General features: G+C 50.6%; 1 protein-coding gene across 1 annotated transcript; it reads right to left on the reverse strand.

Moving 5' to 3' along the window:
- Positions 1–4,052: 4,052 nt before the first annotated feature.
- On the reverse strand, positions 4,053–20,098 carry SH3BP5L (SH3 binding domain protein 5 like). Its single transcript, XM_050771972.1, has 7 exons — positions 19,170–20,098; positions 18,090–18,703; positions 10,226–10,288; positions 9,942–10,070; positions 7,993–8,154; positions 6,541–6,714; positions 4,053–5,963 (listed from the first exon to the last, which is right to left on the reverse strand). Exons 2-7 carry the CDS (start codon positions 18,270–18,272, stop codon positions 5,493–5,495), a joined length of 1,182 nt encoding a protein of 393 aa, XP_050627929.1. The 5' UTR covers positions 18,273–18,703; positions 19,170–20,098; the 3' UTR covers positions 4,053–5,492.
- Positions 20,099–24,909: the final 4,811 nt, after the last annotated feature.

Raw genomic sequence — 24,909 nt, forward strand, 5'->3', positions numbered from 1 at the left:
ACCCAGGCTGGAATAGTGGTGTGATCATAGCTCACTGCAGCCTCAAACTCCTGGGCTCAGGAGATCCTCCCACCAGCCTCAGGAGTAGCTAGGACTACAGGTGCATGCCACCACGCCTGGCTAATTTTTTTACTTTTTGTAGAGTCGGGTTCTCACTATGATGTTGAGGCTGGCCTCAAACTTGGGCCTCAAATGATCCTCCCACCTTGGCCTCCCAAAGCATTGGGATTACAGCTGTGAGCCATCATTCCTGGTCTGGTTATCTATTTTTCACTGCCTTGCACCACCTGTGCACACCTGCATTCCTTACCTGGAAGACCCACTGTGGCATTATAGTTTATAGTGTTCCTAACAAGACCTACCACAGTGTTTGTACACTGAACCATCCTGGTGAACATTTCTTAGTAAACTACATATATCCATTTGCCAATCAGTGTATGGTCTCCTGGTTCCCTTATCCCAGGGCATGAGCAACGCGGTGCAGCCTGGGGCTCAAGAATGGTGAGCAGGCATGGGTGGAGAAATTTATAAAGAGGCTGTGGAAAGGGAGAGGGAAAAGACACTAGGGAGGCCCAGGAAGGAAGTGAGCTCTGAGGAGAACAGGGCGCATCTGCAGACGTGGAACATCTTACCTCCAAAGACCAGCTGCGCTGCAGACTCCAGCCAGCTCTCACACACAGTAGGCGATTCCGAGGACACATGGGAATGCAAGAGGCCCCGGGGAAGTACACATGGGGTTCCATTCTGATGTATACACACCCCCACCCTTCTATGTGCAGTTTTTCAGGCCCTTCTGCAAAGTGCCCATGAGGCTGACCACGCAGGCTTGGACGGTCAACGCGCAGCGCGCGCAGAGAAACGCAGAGCAAGGCTCGGCGCACTTTCTGGCAGCTGCTGCCCCCTGCCGACACAGCAAGACCTTGACAGCCCAGGAAGGCCACCGGCGGCTCTTTCTGCCAGGCGGAGTAGGATCCTCTACAGGTGCGTTCATTCCACACCCCATAAACACGTGCAACTACAATATGTCAATCTTAAAAGATGTCTAAAGGCTGGGAGCATAACCAGGCATGGTGGCTCATGCCTGTAATCCCAGCAATTTGGGAGGCCGAGGTAGGTGGATGGTTTGAGCCCAGGAGTTTAAGACCACCCTGGGCAACACAGGGAAACCCCGCCTCCAAAAGAATACAAAAATTAGCTGGGCGTGGTGGGAGGGACATACCTGTAGTCCCAGCTACTTGGTAGGCTGAGGTGGGAGGATCTCCTGAGCTGGGAAGGTCGGGGTTGCAGTGAGCCAAGATCACATCACTGCACTCCAGCCTGGGCTAGAACGAGTGTCACACACACACGCACACACAAAGGCAAAGAACAGGGGTTCACGCCTCTAATCCCAGCACTTTAAGAGGTCAAGGCGGGAGGACTGCTTAAGTCCAAGAGCTCAAAACCATTTTGGGCAACATCGCAATACGTCTCTACAGAAAAAAAAAAAAAATTAAGTTAAAAATTAGCGGGGTATGGTGGTGTGCATCTGTGGTCGTAGCTACTAGGGAAGCTGAGGCAGAAAGATTGCTTGAGCCCAGGAGTTCCACGCCGCAGTGAGTTATGATTGCACCACTGCACTCCAGTCTGAGCAACAGTGCAAAACCCTGTCTCATAATAAAATAAAAATTAAAAATTAAAATTTTTAAAAAGGCAGTGGGGTTGTCATGCTTGTCAAAAATCACATCCAGACAAGGAGGGAAACACAACCCTTTTATAGATTCCACGTGCCTAGGGCAAGATGGGATGAAGCCTCCGTAAGTTAAGCGCCCTGAGGCTGCAAAGAGGTGCTGACAACAATCGCTGCACCTCAGATCCACTGACGCAGCACGTGCCACAGGTGCTCCGTGCTCCCATTTTATAGGCGATAAAATTGCAGGGTCACGAAATGTGAAAATTCCCGTAGAGATGTGACCCTGGGATTGTACATCACCAGGTCCTGACCTCCGAACTGCTGTGCTGATTAACTCACCTGATACAGCTGTGGGCTAAGAGAAGGGGCAAGAAGCCAAAGCACATTTCCTGAGCATCTATTGGTGCAGGGCCTGTGTCAGGTATTGGATAGACTGAGGCCCCAGCCCCACACTTAAGGAAGATGAAGATCGGAACAATTCATTACCAACCAGCCAATATGACGTGTAACAGGACACGGTACAGGAATGGGGCATGAGGCCCTACGTCCCCCACACCTTGACCATCTCTTCCTCACCTTAAACAAAATTTCTGGACCCTCTTTGCTGGGAGAAGGAGCTAAGAAACAGTACTCCCACTTCTCAGCTCTTCTTCCCAGCAGAACCTCCTCGGAGATGACACCCACTTCCCTACCTCCTGTTCCTGTGAGCTCAAGGGCTCAAGTGTTTGGACTCTAGAATCCAAGCGCCTAGAGCAGCTGCCTCCGTCACCTTCAGCAAGGCTGAGTACCCCCACTGTGCCTTATTTTCTCACTGTGGAAAGGAAATAATAGTGTTTATCTGTTCCATAACAGTCTTGTGGAGATTAATTAGGGGTGTCCCTGGTACGTGAAATGCATTGGGTGAGTACAAGCTACTATGACAAGGATGGGAGCAAGGGAGCACTGTGGCTTCTGTTTTCTTCTCCTTAGAAGGTTACCATTGGCTGTAACCTTCCTGGTCTCTCTTCCCGCCTGCCTTATCTTGTAGGTGATTTTGCAAGGAGAAACAGCATGTGCATGGCACAGCCCTTCTTTTCTGGGGCTCTTCTGCACCAGGAGCCTCATAGGTCCTGCCTGCCAGACTGGGTAGGGAAGTCCAGCACTGTGTGTCATCTCAGAAAGCCCCTCATTAGGACTATACATTATCATAGACTGAAAATTAGCTGAGAGTAGATTTTAGGTGGTTTTACAACAAAAAAAGGGGGAAGGTAACTGTGCAAAATGATTGATGTGTCGATTCGATACCTATTTCATTACGTACATCAAAATACCATGGTGTACATCTCCTATACATAGGAGATGTATAGGAGATTTAAATTAAAAAAAATTTAAAGCCCACTCACCCAAAAACATAAGCCATGCATTTTCATAGCAGCTTCTCTAGTAATAAAATATTATGATACCCATCTGCCAAGTCAGGGAAGGCAGGCTCAAACTCCCGGACAGCACCCGTTCGAGGGCTCAGTGAGTGCTCAGTACACGGTGGCCCAAATGGCCCCTTGGATGGCGCCCACAGCCACCAGGGCCACTGCTCTGATGGTGTGCCTCCAATCCTTGGCCTTCATCCTGCCCCCGACCTCCATGGTTTCCGGTCTTCCTCCCTGCCAGCACCTTCTTCTTCCCTTGGCTGACCTCTTCTCAACAAAACGCCAAACACTGGCACACCCCAAGTGCAGCTCAGGCTAAACAAAGCCTTTTGCTCTTCTTCAAAGCTCCTGGAGTTCACATCCCTATCCGATCTCCCACCTGTGAGTTCAAGTGCCCTCAAACCCCTCCCACCCCTCAGCCAGTCAAGCCCTGACTTGGAAGTCACCTTTTATCTAGGTTTTAATTTCAGAGAAACAATGGATAATTCATAATGTCACTTACATCCTAAACACTGCAGTGGACAAAAATACCACCTATCTGAAATTTAAGTGGATACACTATATGGATAAATCTGGCATCACTACTTTTGTCCTTCCTCTGCCTTCATGCTCACATCCAGACACATCTAAGATCCCACCCCTCTGGCGCTCTCATCTCTTAGCTCAGAGCCCACTCCACCCAGCAGGCCCCTTTCTACCAAACCCTCTCCTGGCACCCGTCACCTCACACAGCATGGCCCCACGAGGCACCAACTCCTCCCCTGCTTGTCTACACTTGCCCTGTACATGACCACCCTGGCCATGGGGCCTTGCACGTCCCCAAGAGCATGCATAGCGCGGCTCACTCAATCTGGTCCTTCACCTCCCTTCCCTGACCACACCATCTAAAGAGCCCGTCGCCTCACCCTGCTCTTTCCTCCCCCAACCCTTGCCTCATCTTTGCGCCTTTTCTCTTCCTCCAGCAAGGACAGTAGAAGTTAACTGTTACATAAACTACTTTATTTAAATAAAACCAGTAAAGACCCTTTCCCTCTTACACACCAGCACGTGCACGCACGCACACCCACACCCTCCCTCTCTTTCTGCTCTCTGCCCATGGCCACCTCAAACCCCAAGGTTCTCATCGTGACCAACCTCCCTCGACCTGTAGACCCTGTGTGGAGTCCAGATGCCCACTCATCCCAGTCGCTGGCAGAACATCGGCCTAGACAAGAGCTCTCCACTATCCTGGGGTGGGTCAAAAGGAAGGACCAGTTCTCCCAAGGCACCCAGATCTGGTGTGGCTTCCCTACAAACTGGGAGCACTGTCCCAGGCAGCTGGAGCTGCTCCCCACGGAGGGCAGGACTTTTCACCCCAATCCAACCCCTCCCTGTAACAAAGGTAGTGAAGAGGGTTGGCAGCCAAGCTTGAGTGTGCCCCGAGGGATCCTGCGGTAGGTATTGAGTTTGGGTAAGAGCAAGGGAGAGCAATTGAGCACCAAATTCCCTAACCCCGCCCTGCAGGAGGGTGCTAAGTCAGTTCAGCATCCTCTACCCAGAAAAAGTAAACACAACTGTGCAGCAAGTGAGGGTGGGAATGACGGGCCTAAGCCTCCAGGACCTCGTGACTTCACCCCCACCACGGGCCCTCTTAGGGACCCACTAGCACCTTGGCAATGTTGAGGACCCAGCCCAGCGGAAACACCGCACCCACAGGAGCCAGTCTGGAGTGGGTGATGTTCCCTATGTTGACAGTGGGGTTGGGTTTCTCTCCCTGACACCAGCTTCCTGCAGGTTCTGTAAGCTCTGCTTTGGGGCACATTGCAGAGCGCCTCGGCTCATGAAAGGGAACGCTGAAGGGAAATGTGTCTTCCAGAGGCACACAGCACGTCTTACAGGTTACACACGCGCGGGCTGGAACAGGACGGGGGTGCAGGGCGCAGCAGCATATCCAGGGTGCCCTCCAGAGTTGCCTTGGGAAGGGGGGCGGGGCCAGAAAACCAACGCGAGGGGTGCCTGTCCGTCCCCTCCGACCGGAGTACGCAGGCCCAGCACCCATTTTCTCTGATGAGCTTCCCAGTGCCTTCCAGACCCAGTTCCCTGAGGGAAAAAGCCAAACAGATGGAGAGGGAGCAGAAAGGGAAAGCAAAGGGTCAATGCCCTGCAGCTTGTGATGAGCCAGCAGCAGGGGCAGGCAGAGCGCCGAGGGCAAGCCTTCCGGACGGGTAAGGCAAACAGAGCTGCCTGCTGAAGGGAAGGGGGAGGCTGTGAGAACGCCAGGGCAGGCACAGAGGACTCGACACAGCTGGCCTCTCCAGGGAAGCACTGGAGAAGGGGACCTCCGGGAAGCCGAGGCCCCAGAGGAGAGGGCGTGAGAAGCCTGGGGGCGCCGACCGGCCCAGGACAGCAGATTCAAGCCAGGAACGCCGGTCCCTCCACTACAGGCTGACACTGCGCTGGTGCCGACCCCCACGGACTCCGCCGTCGCTTCCCCGGCGCCCTCCACTCCGGGTTCCCAGCTCTTGGCCGTCCAGACTGACGTGGTCCGAGAGGCCTCGCAAGTGCTCCACGGAGTCGCACTTCTGCAGGTCCGAAGCCACCGTGCGCAGGCTCAGCAGACTCAGGGTGTCGGTGTCGGGGGCGGGGCCGGGCCCCAGGCTGCTGCCCTCCTCCAGCCCCGCACCCTCGGCCCCCTCAATCCCGCTGTCTCCATCCTCTATGTCCTCAGGTCCTGCTTCAGCCCCCACGGGGGAGGAGCGCCGAGGCCCCAGCGGGTGGGGAGGCAGACCCCCGCGGCGCCGCGCGTGAATCTGCTCGCTGATCTGCTCCAGGTTGCGAAGGGCCACTGAGTAGCGCGTCTTGGCCTGAGCGACCTGCTGCTCCAGTTCTGTTACCTTGGCCTTGTGCTCCTGCAGAGGGCAGAACAGAGTCAGGCGACCGGTGATGCACGCCCCACCTTACCCAGCACTCTGCACTGAGGTCTGAGGGCCTGCTCCCCCCCACCCCGAGAACCTGGACAGCTGGCTCAGCACCCACCACAGACCCACCACACCCTTCCCAGCTCCACTCGCTCTCTGGGCTGTTCTTCCCAGCAATCCTGCTCCTGACCTGGGCCCCACCTTCCAGGGCCTTCCTCTCCACCAGCTCCTGCTCATCCTCTCCCCACTGTTCCCCTTCACCCCAGGGCTGGTTCTTCTTCCCCATCCCTGGGTTTCCACCAGTTCTTTTCCTCGTTTACCTCCCTTCTTCCAACTACGTTCGCGCCGTCACCAGCCCCCATCCCTGCCTCCCACTCCCGCAAGGTCATCTGGAACATGTGTGCCACCACCCTTCCCCACCACTGGCCGCTGGCCTCACCTTGGCCACTTCACCAAGATGGCCCAGAGAGGCCGACCAGCATCCCCTCCAGCTGCCCTCACTTTCCATGCCTGCCCCTGCCTGCACCCCTACCTAGCCATTCCTCCTCCCCCTCACCCACTCAGCTACCTCCAGGATCTGGCTGAACTGGGCCTTGAGCTCAAAGTAGGGGCGGCTCTTGCCAATGGCCCTCCGGAGCGTCTTCTGCAGGGCTTGGACCCGAGCCTCAGCCTGTTGGCACAGCCGAGTCACTCGCTGGTGCTCCCGCTCACCTCGAAGCCGTTCTTCCTCCGCCTCGTTCACCTGGCCCAGAGGGACACATCACTGAGCCGGGACCCAGGCTTCAGTCTCTGGCATCTGCCCCAGGCTGCCAACCTGAACAATGCCCTGGGGGGAACCCAAACAGGAACATCCTCTGCAAACCCCCAACTGTGTACAGAGCCCGAGACACGCAGGGGAACAGAGCATCTGTGAGCCTCCAGAGAGCTTATTTCTGTGTCTCTTGGATCTGCTGCCTGACCACTGAGGACCACATCACAGGCACATGCCTCTGAGCCACCTCTTCCCATGTTCTTGCCTCCTGTCACCTGCACCACTGGCTACTCAGCTTTGCTGCTGCCAGGAAAGGGACGCTGGCGCCCACTCAACCACTTGAGCATCAAGGGAATGTGTCAGCACATCACACATCTGCAGCAGCCACTCTCTTCAGGGAGCCCTCAGTGCCAACGGTTAGGGATCTGGGAATGAGAAGAGCCCGTGTGGGGAGCCACAGCTGTACACTGGGTTCTCCAGGTTTCCACACCCTATGTGGGCACCATCCAGGATACGTGGGCCAAGGCTGGATGGGGCTCTGGGGTGCTTCTGCTCAGGGTGTTGGACAGTTGGCCCACTTGTCCTAGTAGACAAAGTGGCTGGAGCCCTCACCTGCTCCCTGTTCCGGGGTAGCTCTAGACTGTTCACCATCCCCTAACCCCTCCCCCAGTGCTGTGTGCTCTCATTTGCATGAGCTCTAGAGTAGAAGTGAGGTGCCTGTTCTGTGCGAGGGGCAGATGAAGAATCACAAGCCACAAACACCCCCTGAGGAGCTGACACCTGCCCTGTGCAAGCTGAAGGTGGCAGACAGGGCCAATGGCAGAGATCCTTCCGCTCCCCAGTCCCCTTTCAGGAGCTTGGAAATGATACATAAATTATACTTCAAAACTCGAAGTGTATTGTCAGAGCTCAAAAGCAGGAAAGGGAGCAGATTCTGAAAACAGACGCGAGGAGTCACACAGCTAAACATAACAAAATGTGAATGTTGAATCCAGAGTATCCACCAGGGATGAATTGTTTGGGTTAGTCCCACACCTGGAGGCGAACGTTCGAGAGCCCAGGATGACATTCTAAGTCAGAGGGAGATGGAATATGGGAGGCACTGGAGGCCAAACAGGACAGAAAACGAGGACCAGGTTTTGCCTGAAACAGAATCAAAGTTGAAAGAAGGCGAGAGTGGAGGAAAGTGTGAGGAGGTTAGGTGATAAAGACATAGCACAGAATGGATGAGAACCAGCGAAGGGGACCTGCTGGCACCGCCCACCTCACCTTGCAGGTGGCATGGTTCAGCATCTCCTGCCACGTGGGGTCCAGTCGGTTCTTGTCGGCCATGACGCCCTGCTCAGCCACAAACACCATTTCCCGAGCAGCGTTGTGCATGCTCACGGCTCGCTCATACCGCAGCGCTGCCTTCTGTGTCTCCTGCTGAGCCTGGGGGGAGAGGGATATCAGGACGGGGAATCCCGAGGGACCCCAGCTGCCCATGGAGACCCGTAATAGATGTGAGGATAAGAGAAGGAGGAAGGCCTACTAGCAATGTCGGCTTCATTTCCCAAACTGTGCTGAGGATAAATGCCAAGGAAGCAACATTCTATAAAGAATATTTCATAAGGATATGGACTAGAAGAAATAAAAATTTTGCCAGTGGAGGGTAGGTGTGTGAAATCCAGCACTCCCAAAGGCTGCTAGCCTTTTGCCTAGGGAAAACAAAGGAAAATACAAACCATTTTAGTGTAAGGTGGTTAGCACCATGGACAGAGTCTTACAGAAAAGATGACCTTGAGACCATCAATTCCATGTTCAGCAGGCAAGCTGAAGGAAATAATCGGACAAGTTCAGAGACAGTCATCACAGCCACACCAACCCAGCAAAAAACGAAACAAACCTAACTTTTCAGTTACAGGACATTGGTTAAATAAATAACAGTACATCTAATATAAGAAAATAAGCTGGGCGCAGTGGCTTCTGCCTGTGAGCCCGTCTACTTGTGAGGCTGAGGGAGGAGGATTATTGAGCCTAGGAGTTTGAGGTTACAGTGAGCTATGATCACACCACTGTACTCCAGTCTGGGCAACAGAGCAAGACCCCATCTCTTAAAAAAAAGAAATATTCACTAATCAGTCCTTTAAAATGACAGCATGGATGTATAGTGATTGACCTGGAACCATGTGATAATGCTAGTAAAAGAACGAAACAGCACACACCGTGTAATCTCATTTTGGCGGATATATATATATATATATATAACCTCCCCTGTAAGTGTGCCTTTCACATGCAAACCAACCAACCAATCCAAAGCCTGGATCCCCAACTAGCTCCTTTACCTACTTCTCACCCACCAAGCCAATATTTCCTCTGCCCCAAGTCATCCCAGGGCCAGGTACTAGACAATTAGAGGCCACCCCTATAGCCCAGGGCCTAGCAAAATTATTCCAACTATCCACTCCTAAGCTTATCCAAACTTGTCTACCCTGCCTCACCTACTCCTTTCCACAAAAATCACAATAAGGCTCCACGCTATGCTTTCTCCTTCACTTCTTCTGCCTCCTGAAGGACCCCAGTTGCTTCCCAGTGTGGCCCTGCATGGCATGGTATGTCCCCTCCTCTTGGGAACAAACTCTTCTTCCAAGGCAGTTGTCTCTGTATCTGTCACCTCAACATGCAGGATGAAAACAAATCCCAGGAAACAAAATGCATGAAACGTGCATGGTAGGATTTTGGGTGGTTTTTGTTTCCTTCTTATTTTATTATGTTTTTCCAAAGGTGAACACACACTATTTGTTAAAAATAATTTGTTACAGAAAAAAGGGGTGTGGGATGGGGAAAAGAGTGAGGAGAAAGCAAAGAAAAGATTCAGAAGAGAGACATGAACCAAAGGGAAGAGGAAATGGCAGTAGATGAAAACAGCAGGATGTTAGAACTGACATATCTGATATACCCTAAAGCCTGGTTCCTGATACGCAGAAGGCACTTAAATATTAGCAGGGCTGAACTAAATGTTCTCCCACACCCTCCCTCACCATTTTATAGACCATGAGCCCAGGGCCCACGGTGGTGAAGGAACCTCTGAGCCCACAGAGCTTGTCCCGACCAGCAGGTCTAGCCCAGGGTTCTACCCTCAGGTCTGGTGCTTTGTCTCTCACTTCACATAGAGACAGAAGAATCCAGGGACAGGCTCAGCATGTAGCCTTCCGCAAACATGGGTCAGCCAGCCATACCTCCTTAGCCAGCCGCCGAGCCTCATAGTAGGGCCGGGCTTTCTCGATGCAGCTTCCCAAGTGGGAACCCTGTGTATTCAGTTTCCTCGCCGACTCCTGCAGGATCCTCCGATAGGTGGTCCTGGCCTCCTGGAAAGGAACAAGGCAAAGGAAAGGCACATGTTTGGGTCCCAGCTCCTCTCGTTTCTCAGACACACCCCTCCCACTGCCACTGCCTCAATCTGGGAAAGACACAGAGATGCTTCCAAGGACCAGCCCAAGCACACAAGGAAGAAAACACTCACATCCAGCTGAAGTTCCACCTGGTTGATCTCCTCGCTGGCCTGGTTCAGGTGCTCCAGCTCCTCCTGCCACAGAGAGGGGTGGCAAATTAGTGCGGTGGAAGGAAGTAGCCTTGAGTGAACTGTGCAAGGCAGGAGCAACAGAGAGAGAGAGAGCGCCCCACTTGCCCAGGGAAAGGAGGTGAGGCACTCAGGAAAGGAAAGAAGACATGGAGATTGCCACATACTTTCTTGTCTATCTGGGAGCTGACATATACAATCTCACGTAATCCTCACAACTCTACCTTGTTTTGGGTAGTAAAACCCCACTTTTCAGGATGAAGAAATTGAGGTTTGGAGAATGCAACACCAATATGCACAGCGTGCAGTTGTGGTGAGTCCTCACGCTCTCCATCAGATTGCGGCACTTCCTCAAATGGAGGGGTCTCCTTGGACCTGAGGGCTCTCTCTCTGCGAGAGGATGGCCACCTGGACCAGGGCAGGGCCACTCAGTCAACACATGTCTACTGAATACTTATCACCTCTCGGGACCCTGACACCTGAGAATTCAGGACATAGAGGTGGCAGCGTACAGCCTGTGAGGAAACCCAGCAGGTCAGCCGCAGGCCCTGGGCAGTATGTGCAGCCTTGTGAGGGGTGGGTGTGGGTGCCCTCTGGGCAGCAAGGTCACCCACCTGGGTGGCAGCAGGTCAGGGTAGGATGCCTGGAACACTTGCTCCCCAGCTGGGAGGGCTTCATAGACACAAAAGTGCCAGGGATGGCTGGGCGCGGTGGCTCACGCCTGTAATCCCAGCACTTTGGGAGGCCGAGGCAGGCAGATCACCTGAGGTCAGGAGTTCGAGAGCAGCCTGAGCAACATGGTGAAACCCCGTCTCTACTAAAAACACAAAAATTAGCTGGGCGTGGCAGCGTGCACCTTTAGTCCCAGCTACTCAGGAGGCTGAGGCAGGAGAATCACTTGAACCTGGGAGGCAGAGGCTGCAGTGAGCCGAGATCGCGCAACTGCACTCCAGCCTGGGCGACACAGCGAGACTGTCTAAAAAAATTAAATGCCAGTGAAGAACAAAGGGCCAAGGAACCAAAGGGGAGCAGGTACCCTGGGCAGACAAGTTGGCAGCTGAGAAGGTCAGTAAGGCTACAGCACCATGGGAGGTAGTACCAGGCGTTTTTGCAATGGCAAAAGGGTCTCTCAGAGCCTGGTGCCAATGTAACGAAAGCCTGGGGGAGCCAGGGAGAAAAAAGTGGAGGCTGGGACGGGCGTGGTGGCTCACACCTGTAATCCCAGCACTTTGGGAGGCAGAGATAGGTGGATCACTTGAGGCCAGGAGTTCAAGACTGGCCTGGCCAACAGGGTGAAGCCCTGTCTCTAGTAAAAATACAAAAATTAGCTGGGTGCGATGGCACACACCTATAATCCCAGCTACTTGGGAGGCTGAGGCATGAGAGTCACTTGAACCTGGGGGGCAGGGGTTGCAGCAAGGCCAGATCGTGCCACCGCACTCCAGCCTAGGTGACATAGTGAGACTCCATCTCAAAGAAAAAACAAAAAAGGTGGAGGCTGTCTGTAGTATTCCAGGTGGCAGAGGAGAGGGCAGATCCCAAGGAAACGCAGGACGCAGAATCACAGGGGCTTGGTGGATGACTAAGGTCAAGATTAGGAAAGTGTATAGAGTCCAAGAAGCCTTTGGCCTGCTTGGGCAATGGGTGACCATGACCGCAGGTCCCTGCAGAGCAGATCCTGTGGGAAGGAGAGACCTGGGGAGAAGTCGCTGGACAAGCTGGTTTGAGTGTCTCCCTGGCCCCTGGAAGGACTGGAGAGAGAAGCAATAGAACCATCCAGGGCTTTCCATGAAATGGCAGAGAGCTGAAAGGGGTACTGGCCTCAAGTCATCCTCCCTTGCCCGAGAAAACACAAAAGTTCCCAGAGCCCCTGGTGAGCCAAGGACACTACTGAGGAGCAGTGCTGGTCTGTGCCAAGGGCCTTGTGCCAGGAAATACCTGGTGCCGAGCTACAGGATTTGCCTTCACCAGCCCCTGCTGTCTCTGGACAGGAGACTAGACAGGCCAGAGGGACCCAGCCCAGCAAGTGCCTGCTGCCCAGACCCATGACCTGCACTTGGCAGCAATCCCACAATCACTTCCCATTCACATGGCTGTGATGTTGGCCCCCACTCACCTCATTCAGGCCTTTCAGCAACCCAGTGCGGGAGTCAGGCTGACACGCACAATCTTCCTTTTAGTCCCTTCTATCCCTTCTATCCTCCCCCCATCCCCTGCCTTGATCCTGCAAAGATTTGGGTCAGCAGGTAAGAATACAGGAAACCAGTGTAACATGTTAATTACAGTAAAAGGAAGAACACAAAGGTAGAAACCTGTCATGGAATGAGGATGAGGATATGAAATGCACACACCTGCAACAGTGTAGACCCTGCCTAAGGAGGGCCACAAATCTGGCTCTAAACTAGGGGTATCCAATCTTTTTGCTTCCCTGGAACACACTGAAAGAAGAACTGTCCTGGGCTACACATAAAATACACTAACACTAGCTATAGCTGATGAACTAAAAAAAAAAAAAAAAAAAAAAAAATCGTGGCCTGGCGCAGTGGCTCACACCTGTAATCCTAGCACTTCAGGAGGCCGAGGTGGGCAGACTGCCTGAGCTCAGGAGTTTGAGACCAGCCTGGGCAACATGATGCAAAGCCCATCTCTACTAAAATACAAAAACAATAGCTGGGTGTGGTGGTGCACACCTGTAGTCCCAGCTACTGGGATGGCTGAGGCAGGAGAATCACTTGAATCTGGGAGGCAGAGGTTGCAGTGGTCCGAGACTGTGCCACTGCACTCCAGCCTGGGTGAGAGAGCAAGACTGTCTCCAAAAAGAAATCGCAAAAAAATCTCATCATGTTTTAAGACAAGTTTACAAATTTGTATTGGGCGGTGTTCAAAGCCATCCTGGGCTGCATGCGGCCGGCAGGCCACTGGTTGAACAAGCTTGCTCTCGACTCTCTTGAAGAGACCTACTCAACAGAAATGTAACAGGAGCTGCACGTGGAATTTTTAATTCTAGAAGCCACATTTTTTAAAAGTAAAAAATAAAAACAAAATGAGTGAAATTATAAAAATATATTTAACCCAATATATCCAAAATACCATTTCGACTTGCGGTCAGCATAAAATAATATTATTATCCATACTTACACTTTTTTAAACTAAGTCTTCAAAATCCATATGCACTTGACTCTTAGGACACATCTCAACCTAGACCGTGGCATGTGGCTCCTGTGTGGGATGGCGAAGGTCTGAAAGTTGTTGTATTTGGGTAGATGCATCTACAGTGTCACACAACGCAGTGTCCATAAAGTAACTATTCTGGAAGAACAGGCAGCCAACACAGCTCAGGACCCCAGAGGAGGCACAGGGTCAGCACCAGCACTACCAGACACATAGAACTCCAGGTTTCACAGCCTTCCTAACAGAGACGTCACCATCAACTGACATGGTCACCCTAACTGGCCCTAACAACGCAATGTCTGTCAAGGTGAAAGGCAACCTATCTCCCTGGGGGCCCAGCTTCCTGTGGCTTGACGTGGCCTACAGGGGCTTTTAGGCTATCTGGGAGACGAGTGACCAGTTCTTTCAGCACCTCCTCTGGAATATTCTTTCTCAGCTCCTTCGCATTTGATAGATGAGAAACAACCAGGCAGAAAATTAGTGACAGACTTGGGTCTGGATCCAGGACCAACCTTTGATCTCACTTTCCTTCCACTGTGACCACCGTCCTGGGATTGAGGACACCGTTGGAAGGACATCTCAGTACAGAAGGAAGTGCTGTCATCTAGGAAAACCACAGCCTGGGTAGGAAAAGGGCAGGGCTTGGAAATGCAGCAAACATTGACTGCGGGAGTTCAGTTGGTAAAGGCCACCCTGCAATGTTCATGTGGCAAATCAAAGTCCAAGACTGGACCCTCACTGGATTCCATGGCCTAAAACGCTCCCAGTCACCAACTTCCAGCTCCTGACAAGACAATCAACGCACCGGACGGCTCAGCATCGGCTGTGACTACTGGAAAAAGGACAGGAAGAGCTGTTGCTGTTTGCAAGTGGCAGGAGTGGGCATTATCTTTCCATATGGGAACTAGCATCCCAACAGCACCTCCAACAATTTACAAAAAGCCATCTGCTGATGGGATCTGTCCCCTCAGAGTCACAAAGCTCTATCTAACAGGACAAGACGATGCCTGGGGAGCAAAGCAGCCTGGAGGACAAGGTCAGCACGGGAAGGAGGGAGAGAGCCCGCCTTGGGGATACCCAGGGAAAGGCTGAGCAGGAATCCACTGAGGACCTGGGACGGTTTTGGGCAGTCAGCAACACATTCCATTTGGCCTGCTTCACCAGGGACTCCTGGCACTCAGCTGAAATGGAATTCGAGGAGGACAAAGTCTGAATCAGCATGCATTATCCATCAGTGAGCCAGCAGCCAGCAGGGAGGGTGACCTTCCCAGGGCACAGCAGTCAAATTCCCAGGATGCCAGGACACTGAATCAAAGGCATGGGGACTCAGGCTACAGATGCTCCCACCCCACCTCGTCTTTTGTGCAGACCATCAAAAGACTCAAGCTAATGGTAACTGGGGCCAGGGTGATGACTGTCGTGTGAAAGCTAAATCCATACTTCTAGATGAGGTCACAGAGGTTGCAAAGTCACCCTAAAGAGTTTGGAAAGGAGCAGGTAAACGAGTGCACTCACAGCTGAGGAAAGAACGCAACCACTAAGAGGAGGCTCAAAAGTCACAGAACAGACCCAGGTCCATCCTAGATCCACACTCCTTTCCTCTTCCCTCCACTGGAGCCCTCTCGGAAGTCTGAGGATGAGCCTGGAGGACTCAAAAGAACTCCACTAAGATCGTGACATGCAGACACAGTCAGCAGCCTTCCCTGGAGGGACAGCACACTCCAGGTAGGCACCAGCTGACTTTCTTCCAACTTCCAGAGGAATTCCACCATAAATGGCCATGGAGTTGCCTGCCTGCGAAGGATCCCCAGCCCCAGGTCAGAGAGGGCCTCATCCTAAGGACAGCCTTTCTGGGAGGTTCAGAAAATATCGAAACAGGTGCCCTACCTTTGGGATATACCTGGCCCAGTGGATTTGGCTCTGACTGCAACATTAGAATCCCTTCTCACCCCACCCAGACTAAGAGAATCCACGTGTCTAGAAAGGCTCAGGTAAGGGTATTTTGGAAGCTCCCTGGTGACTTTTTATGGACTCTGGATGGAAATCCAGTAAACGCACTGAGAATCCAGAGAAATGAACACCCACTTAAAGCACTGAAACACGTGATCAGAGCAATGTGCACGGTCTGGTGAACTGTCAACACTAAAAGGGACCTCGAAAGACGAACACCCCAATCTCCTCCTCATCTTGAAAGCCCAACCACAGAAAGGCAAAATGCCACCGGCCTCCTCCAGGAAGGGCTACCTCTCTCCCACAGCAAGAAGACACGAACTCCCTGCTGAGGGCAGAGCACTGGCCTAGCCACACCTGTGTCATCAAATGAGGGAAGCTATTACTAGACCTTCCCTCCCTATACAACCTACAACACTCCACAACGTACTGTGCAGTTTAGCAAGAGAGACCAGGGTCTGGTTTACCCTCTTTGCACCAGTGACACCACAAGCTCACTGGAGGCAAAGTAAACCTTACGCCAGCTCAGTGTACTCCAACTCTCACAGAGCGCATCTGATACAAGAGTCAGTGATGACAGAATGTTCTATTTCTGCACTGTCGGTACTGCTTTTTTTTTTTCCTGAGACGGAGTTTCGCTCTTGTCACCCAGGCTGGAGTGCAGTGGCACAATCTCAGCTCACTGCAACCTCTGCCTCCTGGGTTCAAGTGATTCTCCTGCCTCAACCTCCCAAGTAGCTGGGATGACAGGCACCCGCCACAACACCCGGCTAATTGTTTTTATTTTTAGTAGAGACAGGGTTTCACCATGTTGGCCAGGCTGGTCTCGAGCTCCTGACCTCAACTGATCCACCTGCCTCTGCCTCCCAAAGTGCTGGGATTATAGGTGTGAGCCACCACGTCCGGCCGAGCAACTGCATTTTTACATGTTAATTTTAATTGATTGTGTTTAAGTAGCCACATGCAGCTAGTCCACCCTATTAAACAGCACAGCGCAAGTATGACTCTTCCTACTACTACCATTGCGGACACTGGAAAAATACACAGGAGTGGCAGAGGCCAAGTAAAGAGACCACAGTCGATTCTCCTCTGCAGAAACCTCCTCTGGAGCAGGGCAAGGAAGGCTGCAGGGAGGCACATAATGCTCATTACACAGCCCTCCTCCGCAAGCAACAGAGTGAGAGTTCTTTCCCAAAGTGGTATCTACAAACTATCACCAAGGAACAAGCAAAAAGAGTTTGAGAAAGAACTGTAGACTTGTGTCAGAGCAGAGCAAGAATGAGTTGTGCAAATCAGCTAGACCAACTGCTCACTTTACAGATGAAGAAACTGAGGCTCACAAATGTAAAGAAACTTCCATAAAAATCATAAATCATGGGGTTGGAGGTAGCATGAAACTCAGCCCAAGGCTTTTTTCACTACAACTGATTTCCTCAGAGGATGATAAATCTGTAGAATTAGCAAGAGAAACTGGCTGTTTTCAATGCAATGTCAGGCACAGCAGAAATAAATTACTGACTCATGCCAGAAACGAATGGCTCACCACTGCTCCATTATAAGCATGGACACAGCAGAAGAGGAACCCACACACACACACATATCCCAGGAACCCACACAGAGAGAGAAGGAAGAATGCCAGGACTGGCTTTGATTTCTTCCCAACTCACTGGAGTAATCCCATAAAGGTTTGCTGACAGGTAAGCCTAGGAATTTGAGCCTTCGTATGTTCTTGCTCACCCATGGAAGAGTCACCTCCACAACATCAGAGTCTTGGAGATGTGACCGGACCAAATGGCAGACTCAAGACCCAAACATGCAGAAGCATCCTCGTCATCACCTGCCCAAGAAGCTTCCTCAGGAAGTCCTTCTCAGCCAATCTCCTGAAACACTGCAACCCAGCTTTGACTGGCCAGGCATCTCTTCCACATGGAGTTGGTCTTCCTCACTTCCTCACCTTCCCCAGGTCTCCTACACAAAGATCTGCCTGTCCTACTAACTAGACTGTAGACACTCCAAGGCAATAAATGCTCTTCCATTCCTTTAGGAGACCCACCATCCTGAGGGCCAGGTGTGTATGTTACTAAGGATTGGCCACAACAAAAGTTACAAATCCTTGAACATATGGGGTTTCTTTATAGATCTCAAGTTGATGCTACCTTTATAACACTGGAAAGGTCTGTTTACCAGAGTGAAACACATTATCAGAGCAATGTGGGCTGCACATCCCTGGAAGGTACTGCTGAGAAGGTGAGAAAGGGGAAAAGATTCTCTCACGCAGCCTCAAAACTGCCTCCCAATATCAAAGTCATCTCCTCTCACACAGCATCCCTAACTAAGGTGGCAGCCCCTCTGCTTCTCTGCAAAGTACAACACTCCTACCCTCCACTGACCTAAAGTGTGCCTCCTCCGTCTGCTGCCAAGTGACACTTTGCTCCTTCAGTGAAGCTTTCAGCAATGCCTGCCAAGCACTCAGGCCAGGCCTTTCTCTGCACTCCCTCAGCACTTCAGGCACACAACTCTTTTGGAACTTGTCACATTACTCTGCAATGATTTGTTGACAAACTTGTTCTCCTTTCCTGCCCCAGCTGACTGGGGACAGAATAAGTCTAAGCTCTCATTCATCCGACACTCTTTAGGGAGGCTGGAATCAGGGCTCTCCTCCTTTCCCTGCTCTCAGTGTTCTCACCTGTATTCTAGGATCCAGTTCTTCCTCCTCTCTTGGGGACAATTTGGCCTCACTGCTGCTGCTTCCACCTCCTCCTGGCTCTTCTGCGACTGGGCTCCTAGGGACTTCATCCTCTGCCACTTCAGGCCGCAGTTCCCCCTGTGGGGTTTCCCGCCCTCCTGGAACCTGTCTGAGCTCGGCCATGCTGACAGGGAGAGGGCAGAGCCCTATGCACAAGAGAGGACTGACATGCTGGGACCAGGGCCCCAGCTTGGGGCTTCCTGGGTTCTAGATGGCCAGGAGAAGGGTTTCTCTTCTCAAAAGGCAGAAAACGTGGGCACAGGAAGAACCTCACACTAGGTTAGAGGTTGACATTCAAGTTGTCAGTGGGGTTCTTAGAGCTGAAGCCTTGTCTGTGCAAAAGTTCTTCCCTTCCCGCCACAGGGAGTCCACTATGAGAAACCCGGAGCAACAGCTCCAAGGCGGGGGGCAAAGGGGGCTTGGATCCTGGGCCGAGGCCTGCTAGGAGGAGCACCATTCGGGAGGGTGGAGGCAGGCGCCTCCAGGCTGTGGTGGCAGCTGGAGAGAGAAGGTTGGGCCCGAACTGAGGCTGTAGGATGAGCGTCTCTGGAGAGCTGCAGAGAAACAAAGGCCAGGTCATGTCAGCATCAAAACCGCGGCCACCAGCCCCTTCCAACTCTACATAGCCTCCCAAAAGCTACACTCTCACCACGCCCCCACCCATGTATTCCGACCAGTCCCTACCTCAACTTCTCTCCTTAGCCTTCAAGGACTTCAGATTCTACTCTTCCTCCATCCCAGCTGCTCTCGACCCAGCCCCTCCCCAGCCAGCGCCTTCGAGACTTTCCTCTGCACCCCTAGGCTTTCCTCCATCTCCTGCGGTCCCCCGCTCTTCCCACTCCACCCCCGCCCGGCTTTGCGATTCACCTTGTAACCCCGAGCCCCACCCCACCTTTTCTGTCCAACCCCAGAGACGATCTAAGCCTCCCGTCTCCAATTCCACACTCTTCTGCAATCCCAAGGACCCTACTCCCGGCCATTCTACCCAGCCATGCGCAAAAGCCCCCCTCACAGCCTTACCTCAGTTTACATTCCCGTCCGCGGAGCTTCTAGGCAGCAAACAATCTTCCCCCTCCCTCCCCGCAACAAGCCGATCCAACCAAAAACGACCAGGCCGACCAGAAGCGGAAATACGTCATCGGTGAACAACGCCCTCCCCCCCACGCTCTCGCTCAAGCCGGGCCTCCTCGGGAGGCCTCACCGCCCCCGCCCTGCCTTCGGTTTCCGTACAAAATGGCGCCCCACGCTGCTCAGGCTGGTCCTAGGTTGCCTCCAGACCATCCTCTACCAAGGCTGAATGAAAGAAACACATGAATGTGGCGCTGACGAAAATTCAGGCGCGGGATGGAAGTCGAGAGTAACTGGTGAGAAGAGCAATACTAGCTATAAAATGGAGATAATAGCCTCAGAGAGAAGTGCCATCTTGCTTTACGGAGCTGCGGCGGCGGCTGTCCGGAAGCCACTTCCGGCCTGGTCCGGGAAGGCGGGCGCGACGCCGAAAGGGAGCTGGTCAAGTTCCGGTAGCGGCTGCTGGGGCGACTCCAGTCCGGACCCTGGCGGACTTCGCCGGCGAAGGCAAAGTCGATTTCCAAAAGTGACTTTCCTCCCTCCAGTGAAGGCGGCGGAACCCTTACTAACGGCGTGTGAGCGGACGGCTCCGATGGGTAAATCCCAGCCCTCGAGGCCTCTGGACCTCGCACTTGAACGACATTTTGGTGTGGTCACCAATTACTCCGTGAATACTGATCAGGAACGTAGTCAACATTAACTCAGTTAATTCACTCGTGCACCCAGGGTCAGATGCCCTCGATGAGCAGGAGTTTGTTCCATGGCATTGTGTGTCGTTACCTGGGTCCATGAACGAGCGACCCGGTTGTCACCTCTACCTGTCGCTTGGTGAGGCGAGGGCCTAGGCCTAAGGGGAAGGGCTTCAGCGTGGCATGCTTTGTTATTACAAAAGGCGTAACTTCCTCGGAGTCAACTCAAAGTTTGCCCTGCAGATGGAAAAGGCAAATGGGCTGAGTTCCCCTTCTTTTTGGATCCTGGCAAAGATAACCCAGCTAGACACTGAAGCAGTGAAAAAGACTTTATTCAGTAACCACTTACAGAAAGGGAAAGAACTGACCTCTGTTCCGATTTCTACAGAAGTGATTGGGCATGTCAAAGGGAGAATGAAGGAAGGAAGGTGATCAGGGCTCAACAGTGTCAGAGAAGTGAAAAGTTAGAGTTGATTGGCATAGATGCGATTAGGCCAGATGTGTCTGCTGGCTAGCAGCTGTAGAAGTTAGAATGCTACTCTTATTTATTTATTTATTTTGAGAGCGGAGTTTCACTCTTGTTGTCCGGGCTGGAGTGCGATGTCGCGATCTTGGCTCACTGCAACCCCCACCCCCACAAGTACAAGAGATTCTCCTGCCTCAGTATCCCGAGTAGCTGGGATTACAAGTGCATGGCAACACCTCTGGCTAATTTTTCTATTTTTAGTAGAGACGGGGTTTCCCCGCGTTAGCCAGGCTGGTCTCAAACTCCTGACCTCAGGTGATCCACCCGCCCAGGCATCCCAAAGTGCTAGGATTACAGGCGAGAGCCACCACGCCCAGCCTACAGTGCTATTGTTGCACTGATATTGGGAGGTAGAGGCTCTGCCCTTCTTGACGATCCATTTCAGAGGAATGGCTCTCAGGTCCTTTAAAAGGACCTCTTGAGTTGTAGCAGACACATGAAACACCTTAAAGAGAAGAAAGAAGGATTCATAATTGTAAGCCCTTAATAAACGCCCTGAGAAAGGGAGATCAGGAGCCTATCATCGGGTGTTGGCTAGAACAAACAGTAAATTCTCCTGTCTTAGCATTGAGCTTTCTCAGGCAGGCATTTTCATGGGGGAGCTGGGGTTATCCTAGGGACGTGATCTTACACTGCTAGAAGGCACGCTAAAGTTTGTCTCTTAGTAACTCAGAGGTTTGGATGGAGTCATGTGCCAAGAGTTCTACAGTTCTCAGTCCATTTCTTCTACCCCTTCATCCCATGAATAACGATTTTTTTAATTGAGCAGAGCAAAATATATTCCTTTAAAAGAGGTGATTGAAAACAGATTTTCCATTAAATTGGAGGTTTTGTTTTTAAAATTACAAAAGTGATTTTTCTAATTTCAGTAAGTCAGCAGGACCTTGAGTAACATTGTCTAAGTGGACAGCTTTGATGGATAATAACGCCTCAGTCTTCTACTACAGTCCTTTTTGTTATTAAAGTGCCATACAGAAACTATAAAAATTAAATATAAGGTGATAAACATGATTTATTTGTTCTCTACCAGTACTTTAATTTTGTAGAACTAGAATTTCACTGTAATAACCTCATTTTACCCAAGATGTTCTGTTTACCCCAGCCTGAATTCTCCAACCTTTGTTATTCAGCACTGTTCCAGTACCTGTCATTCTTATACCCCATCGCATAGCTCCTTTTCTCTGTGTAATGCTTAGCAATCACAAACTGCTGCCACTTGTTACAGATCTTTGGTGGGAAAACATGAATACATAGAATGCCCAGACCTCTAGATCACGTCCTGAGCTTTAGCATCCCCTTTAAAGTCTCCACTGGTCTCTTCCAAGGTTGACTCTCACCCACTGAGACCAGATGTGAATCTATCATGTATAGATTGTAATATAATCCCACAAGAGTTTTTCTGCTGGGTTTGGATAATGTTTTAGGTAGGAAGAGATTGGGCGATGCTGTGCATTGATTTAACCTAAACTTGTTTATTGAAGCCAGCCACAAACATGATGAATTAAAACTTTTGTCTAGAGCTGCACTGTCCGAAAGACCTTTCGGCAAAGAAGGAAATGTTAATCAGCTGTGCACAGTATGGTAGTCTCTAGATACGTGTGGTCATTTAGAACTTGAAATGGAGCTAGTGTGATTAAGAAATTCTATTTTTTATTTTAATTTAAATAGCTATGTGTAGCTAGTGGCTCCTTTCCTGGGCAGCACATTTGTAGAACCTGCCTTTTCTATATAATTTCTTCAGAACACATACTGAACTTTCACATCTTCAATACAAAACAGCCTCTCAGTCTCCACTCTCATTTGTCTTTTCTCCACTTCCTCTCCCTTCCCATTCACCTCTACAGTCTGGCTCCGGATGCTGCCAATTCATAGGAATTACAAAGATAAGGTGATCCATGCTCTTATTTAACTTCCGAGTCACCCTTATACTGGGTTTCCTCTTCTCTGGCTTGTTGATTCATTCCTTTATGCAATATGTCTTTACTGAGTGCCTATTATGTGCCAGAATTTCAGGCAGTGTTGAGAAAAAGGACACTATCTCAGTTCCCATGTAGCTGATAGTCTATGGTGCTCATTTTATTTTATTTTATTTTATTTTATTTATTTATTTACTTATTTGTTTGAGATGGAGTCTCACTCTGTCGCCAGGATGGAGTGCAATGGAGCGATCTCGGTTCACTGCAACCTCTGCCTCCCAGGTTCAAGTGATCCTCCTGCCTTAGCCTCCTGAGCAGCTGAAACTACAGGCACATGCCACCACGCCCGGCTAATTTTTTTGTTTTTTTAGTAGAGACAGGGTTTCACCATGTTGGTGAGGCTGGTCTCCAACTCCTGACCTCAAGTAATCCACCTACCTCGGCCTCCTAAAGTGCTGGGATTACAAGTGTGAGCCACCACGCCCAGCCGATGGTGCTCATTTTATAAACTGGTGAGATTCAAACTAATTGGAAGACAACCCAGATACATGTTTTACCTTGCAACCCAGTATACATATATGTGTGTGTAAATATATTCATTAAAAAGGTACAAGAAAAGATCTTTACCCAAATTATATGTAAAGCACATTAATATTTTTATACTATTTTTAAATGCTGGTGGAGATCTCTTTTTTGATTTCATTACCTATTCACAGTTTGAAAACCCTGTCCTAAATGTTACTGTGCCCCAGGCCCTGATGTTAGCCTCTGACCATCTCATGCTGCCTACTTTCCCTGAGTGCCCTTACCCTAGTGCATGGCTGTAGTCCTTACCCATGGCTACTGTTCCTTCCTTGGAGCTCTTTCTCCACAGACTTTCCACAGATCACATTCTGAGATCCGTCAGCCTTTGAGATACAGCTGGCCTGTCCCAGAGTTGCCTCCCTGTCGTGGATCCAAATCTGATTTCATCCCCTTTCCCAGATCCTGCTCTTCTGACATTTAATGTTGGTAAATGGTTCTACAGTCCATCTCTTTACTCTAGGGAAAAACCTAGAAGGCACCCCCCACATTGCTTTTCATCACACTGAGTATCTCAGAGAGATGCCTTCTGTTCATCTCATTGCTGTAGCTTCAGCTTAGACTCTCCTCATTTCCGTCATAGGTCACAACCTCCGAAGTCTTCTAAATCAGCGCTTAAGGTCGCACTTAAGCAATGACAGAAGTTACTATAGTTGCACTGTCCAACATGGTAGCTACTAGTCATGTGTAGCTCTTTTCCAGGTTTAAATAGCCACATATGGATCCTGTCACAAGGATCCCTCCTAGTTCCTGGTATTAATAAACAAGCAATCCACCCCTGTAGCCTGACTTAGTGAGTGAAATGTAAAAATATGAAAGCCATATGAAGATGTTAGCAACACCGTCAGTTACAATGTAATATCACAAATCAACTTTACTTCTTAAATTTTTTCATAAATTTTTACTTGCAACTTTTATTTCTAATTTTCTCACATAAGTACCCTAAATTGCCTCCATCATTAAAAATTACCTTTTTTAGGTTTTTTTGCCTACCAATATAAGCTATCTTTTTATAGTTCTTAACTTTTTTCCTACTGTCAGTTATATATTTAATAAATACCACCGTTAATTGCTGATTAAACATATTGGAGTTGACAAATATATAGTAATAGAAAGCAGATCAGTGGTTGCATGGTGGGGAGGTGGTAGAGATTACAAAGTGGCATGAAGCAACTTGTGGGTAGTGGATATGTTCTCCATCTTGATTGTAGTGAGGCTTTCTTGAGGATATATATATGTATGTCAGAACTTTTCAAACTGTACATTTCAGTGTGTAATTTGTGTATCAATTATACCTCCCTAAAACTTTTTTAAAAATCCAGTTGAAGGCCAGGCGCGGTGGCTTACGCCTGTAATCCCAGCACTTTGGGAGGCCGAGACGGGTGGATCACAAGGTCAGGAGATCGAGACCATCCCGGCTAACACAGTGAAACCCCGTCTCTACTAAAAAATACAAAAAATTAGCCAGGCGTGGTGGCAGGCGCCTGTAGTCCTAGCTGCTCCAGAGGCTGAGGCAGGAGAATGGTGTGAACCTGGGAGGCGGAGCTTGCAGTGAGCAGAGATCAAGCCACTGCACCCCAGCCTGGGCGACAGAGCGAGACTCCGTCTCAAAAAAAAAAAAAAAAATTCCAGTTGAAAACTTGCTCCCAGAAATATATAATGTAAAATCTACTAATAAATGTTAATGAAAGGGTCAGCCTGTATTACACTTATTTGTTTATTTAACTTTTTAAAGACAGGGTCTTGTTCGGTCACCCAAGTTGGAGTGCAGTGGCCTGATAATAGCCCACTGCAGCCTCCAACTCCGGGGCTCAAGCAATCCTTTTGCCTCAGCCTCCCAAGTAGCGAAGACTACAGGCCTCCACCACCATGCCTGGATAATGTTTTGATTTTTGTTTTTGTAAAGATTGGGTCTTGCTATTTTGCTCAGGCTGGTTGTGAACTTCTGGGCTCAAACAGTCCTCCTGCCTCAACCTCCC

Source organism: Macaca thibetana, chromosome 1 (assembly GCF_024542745.1).
Source record: "Macaca thibetana thibetana isolate TM-01 chromosome 1, ASM2454274v1, whole genome shotgun sequence".
NCBI lineage: Eukaryota > Metazoa > Chordata > Mammalia > Primates > Cercopithecidae > Macaca > Macaca thibetana.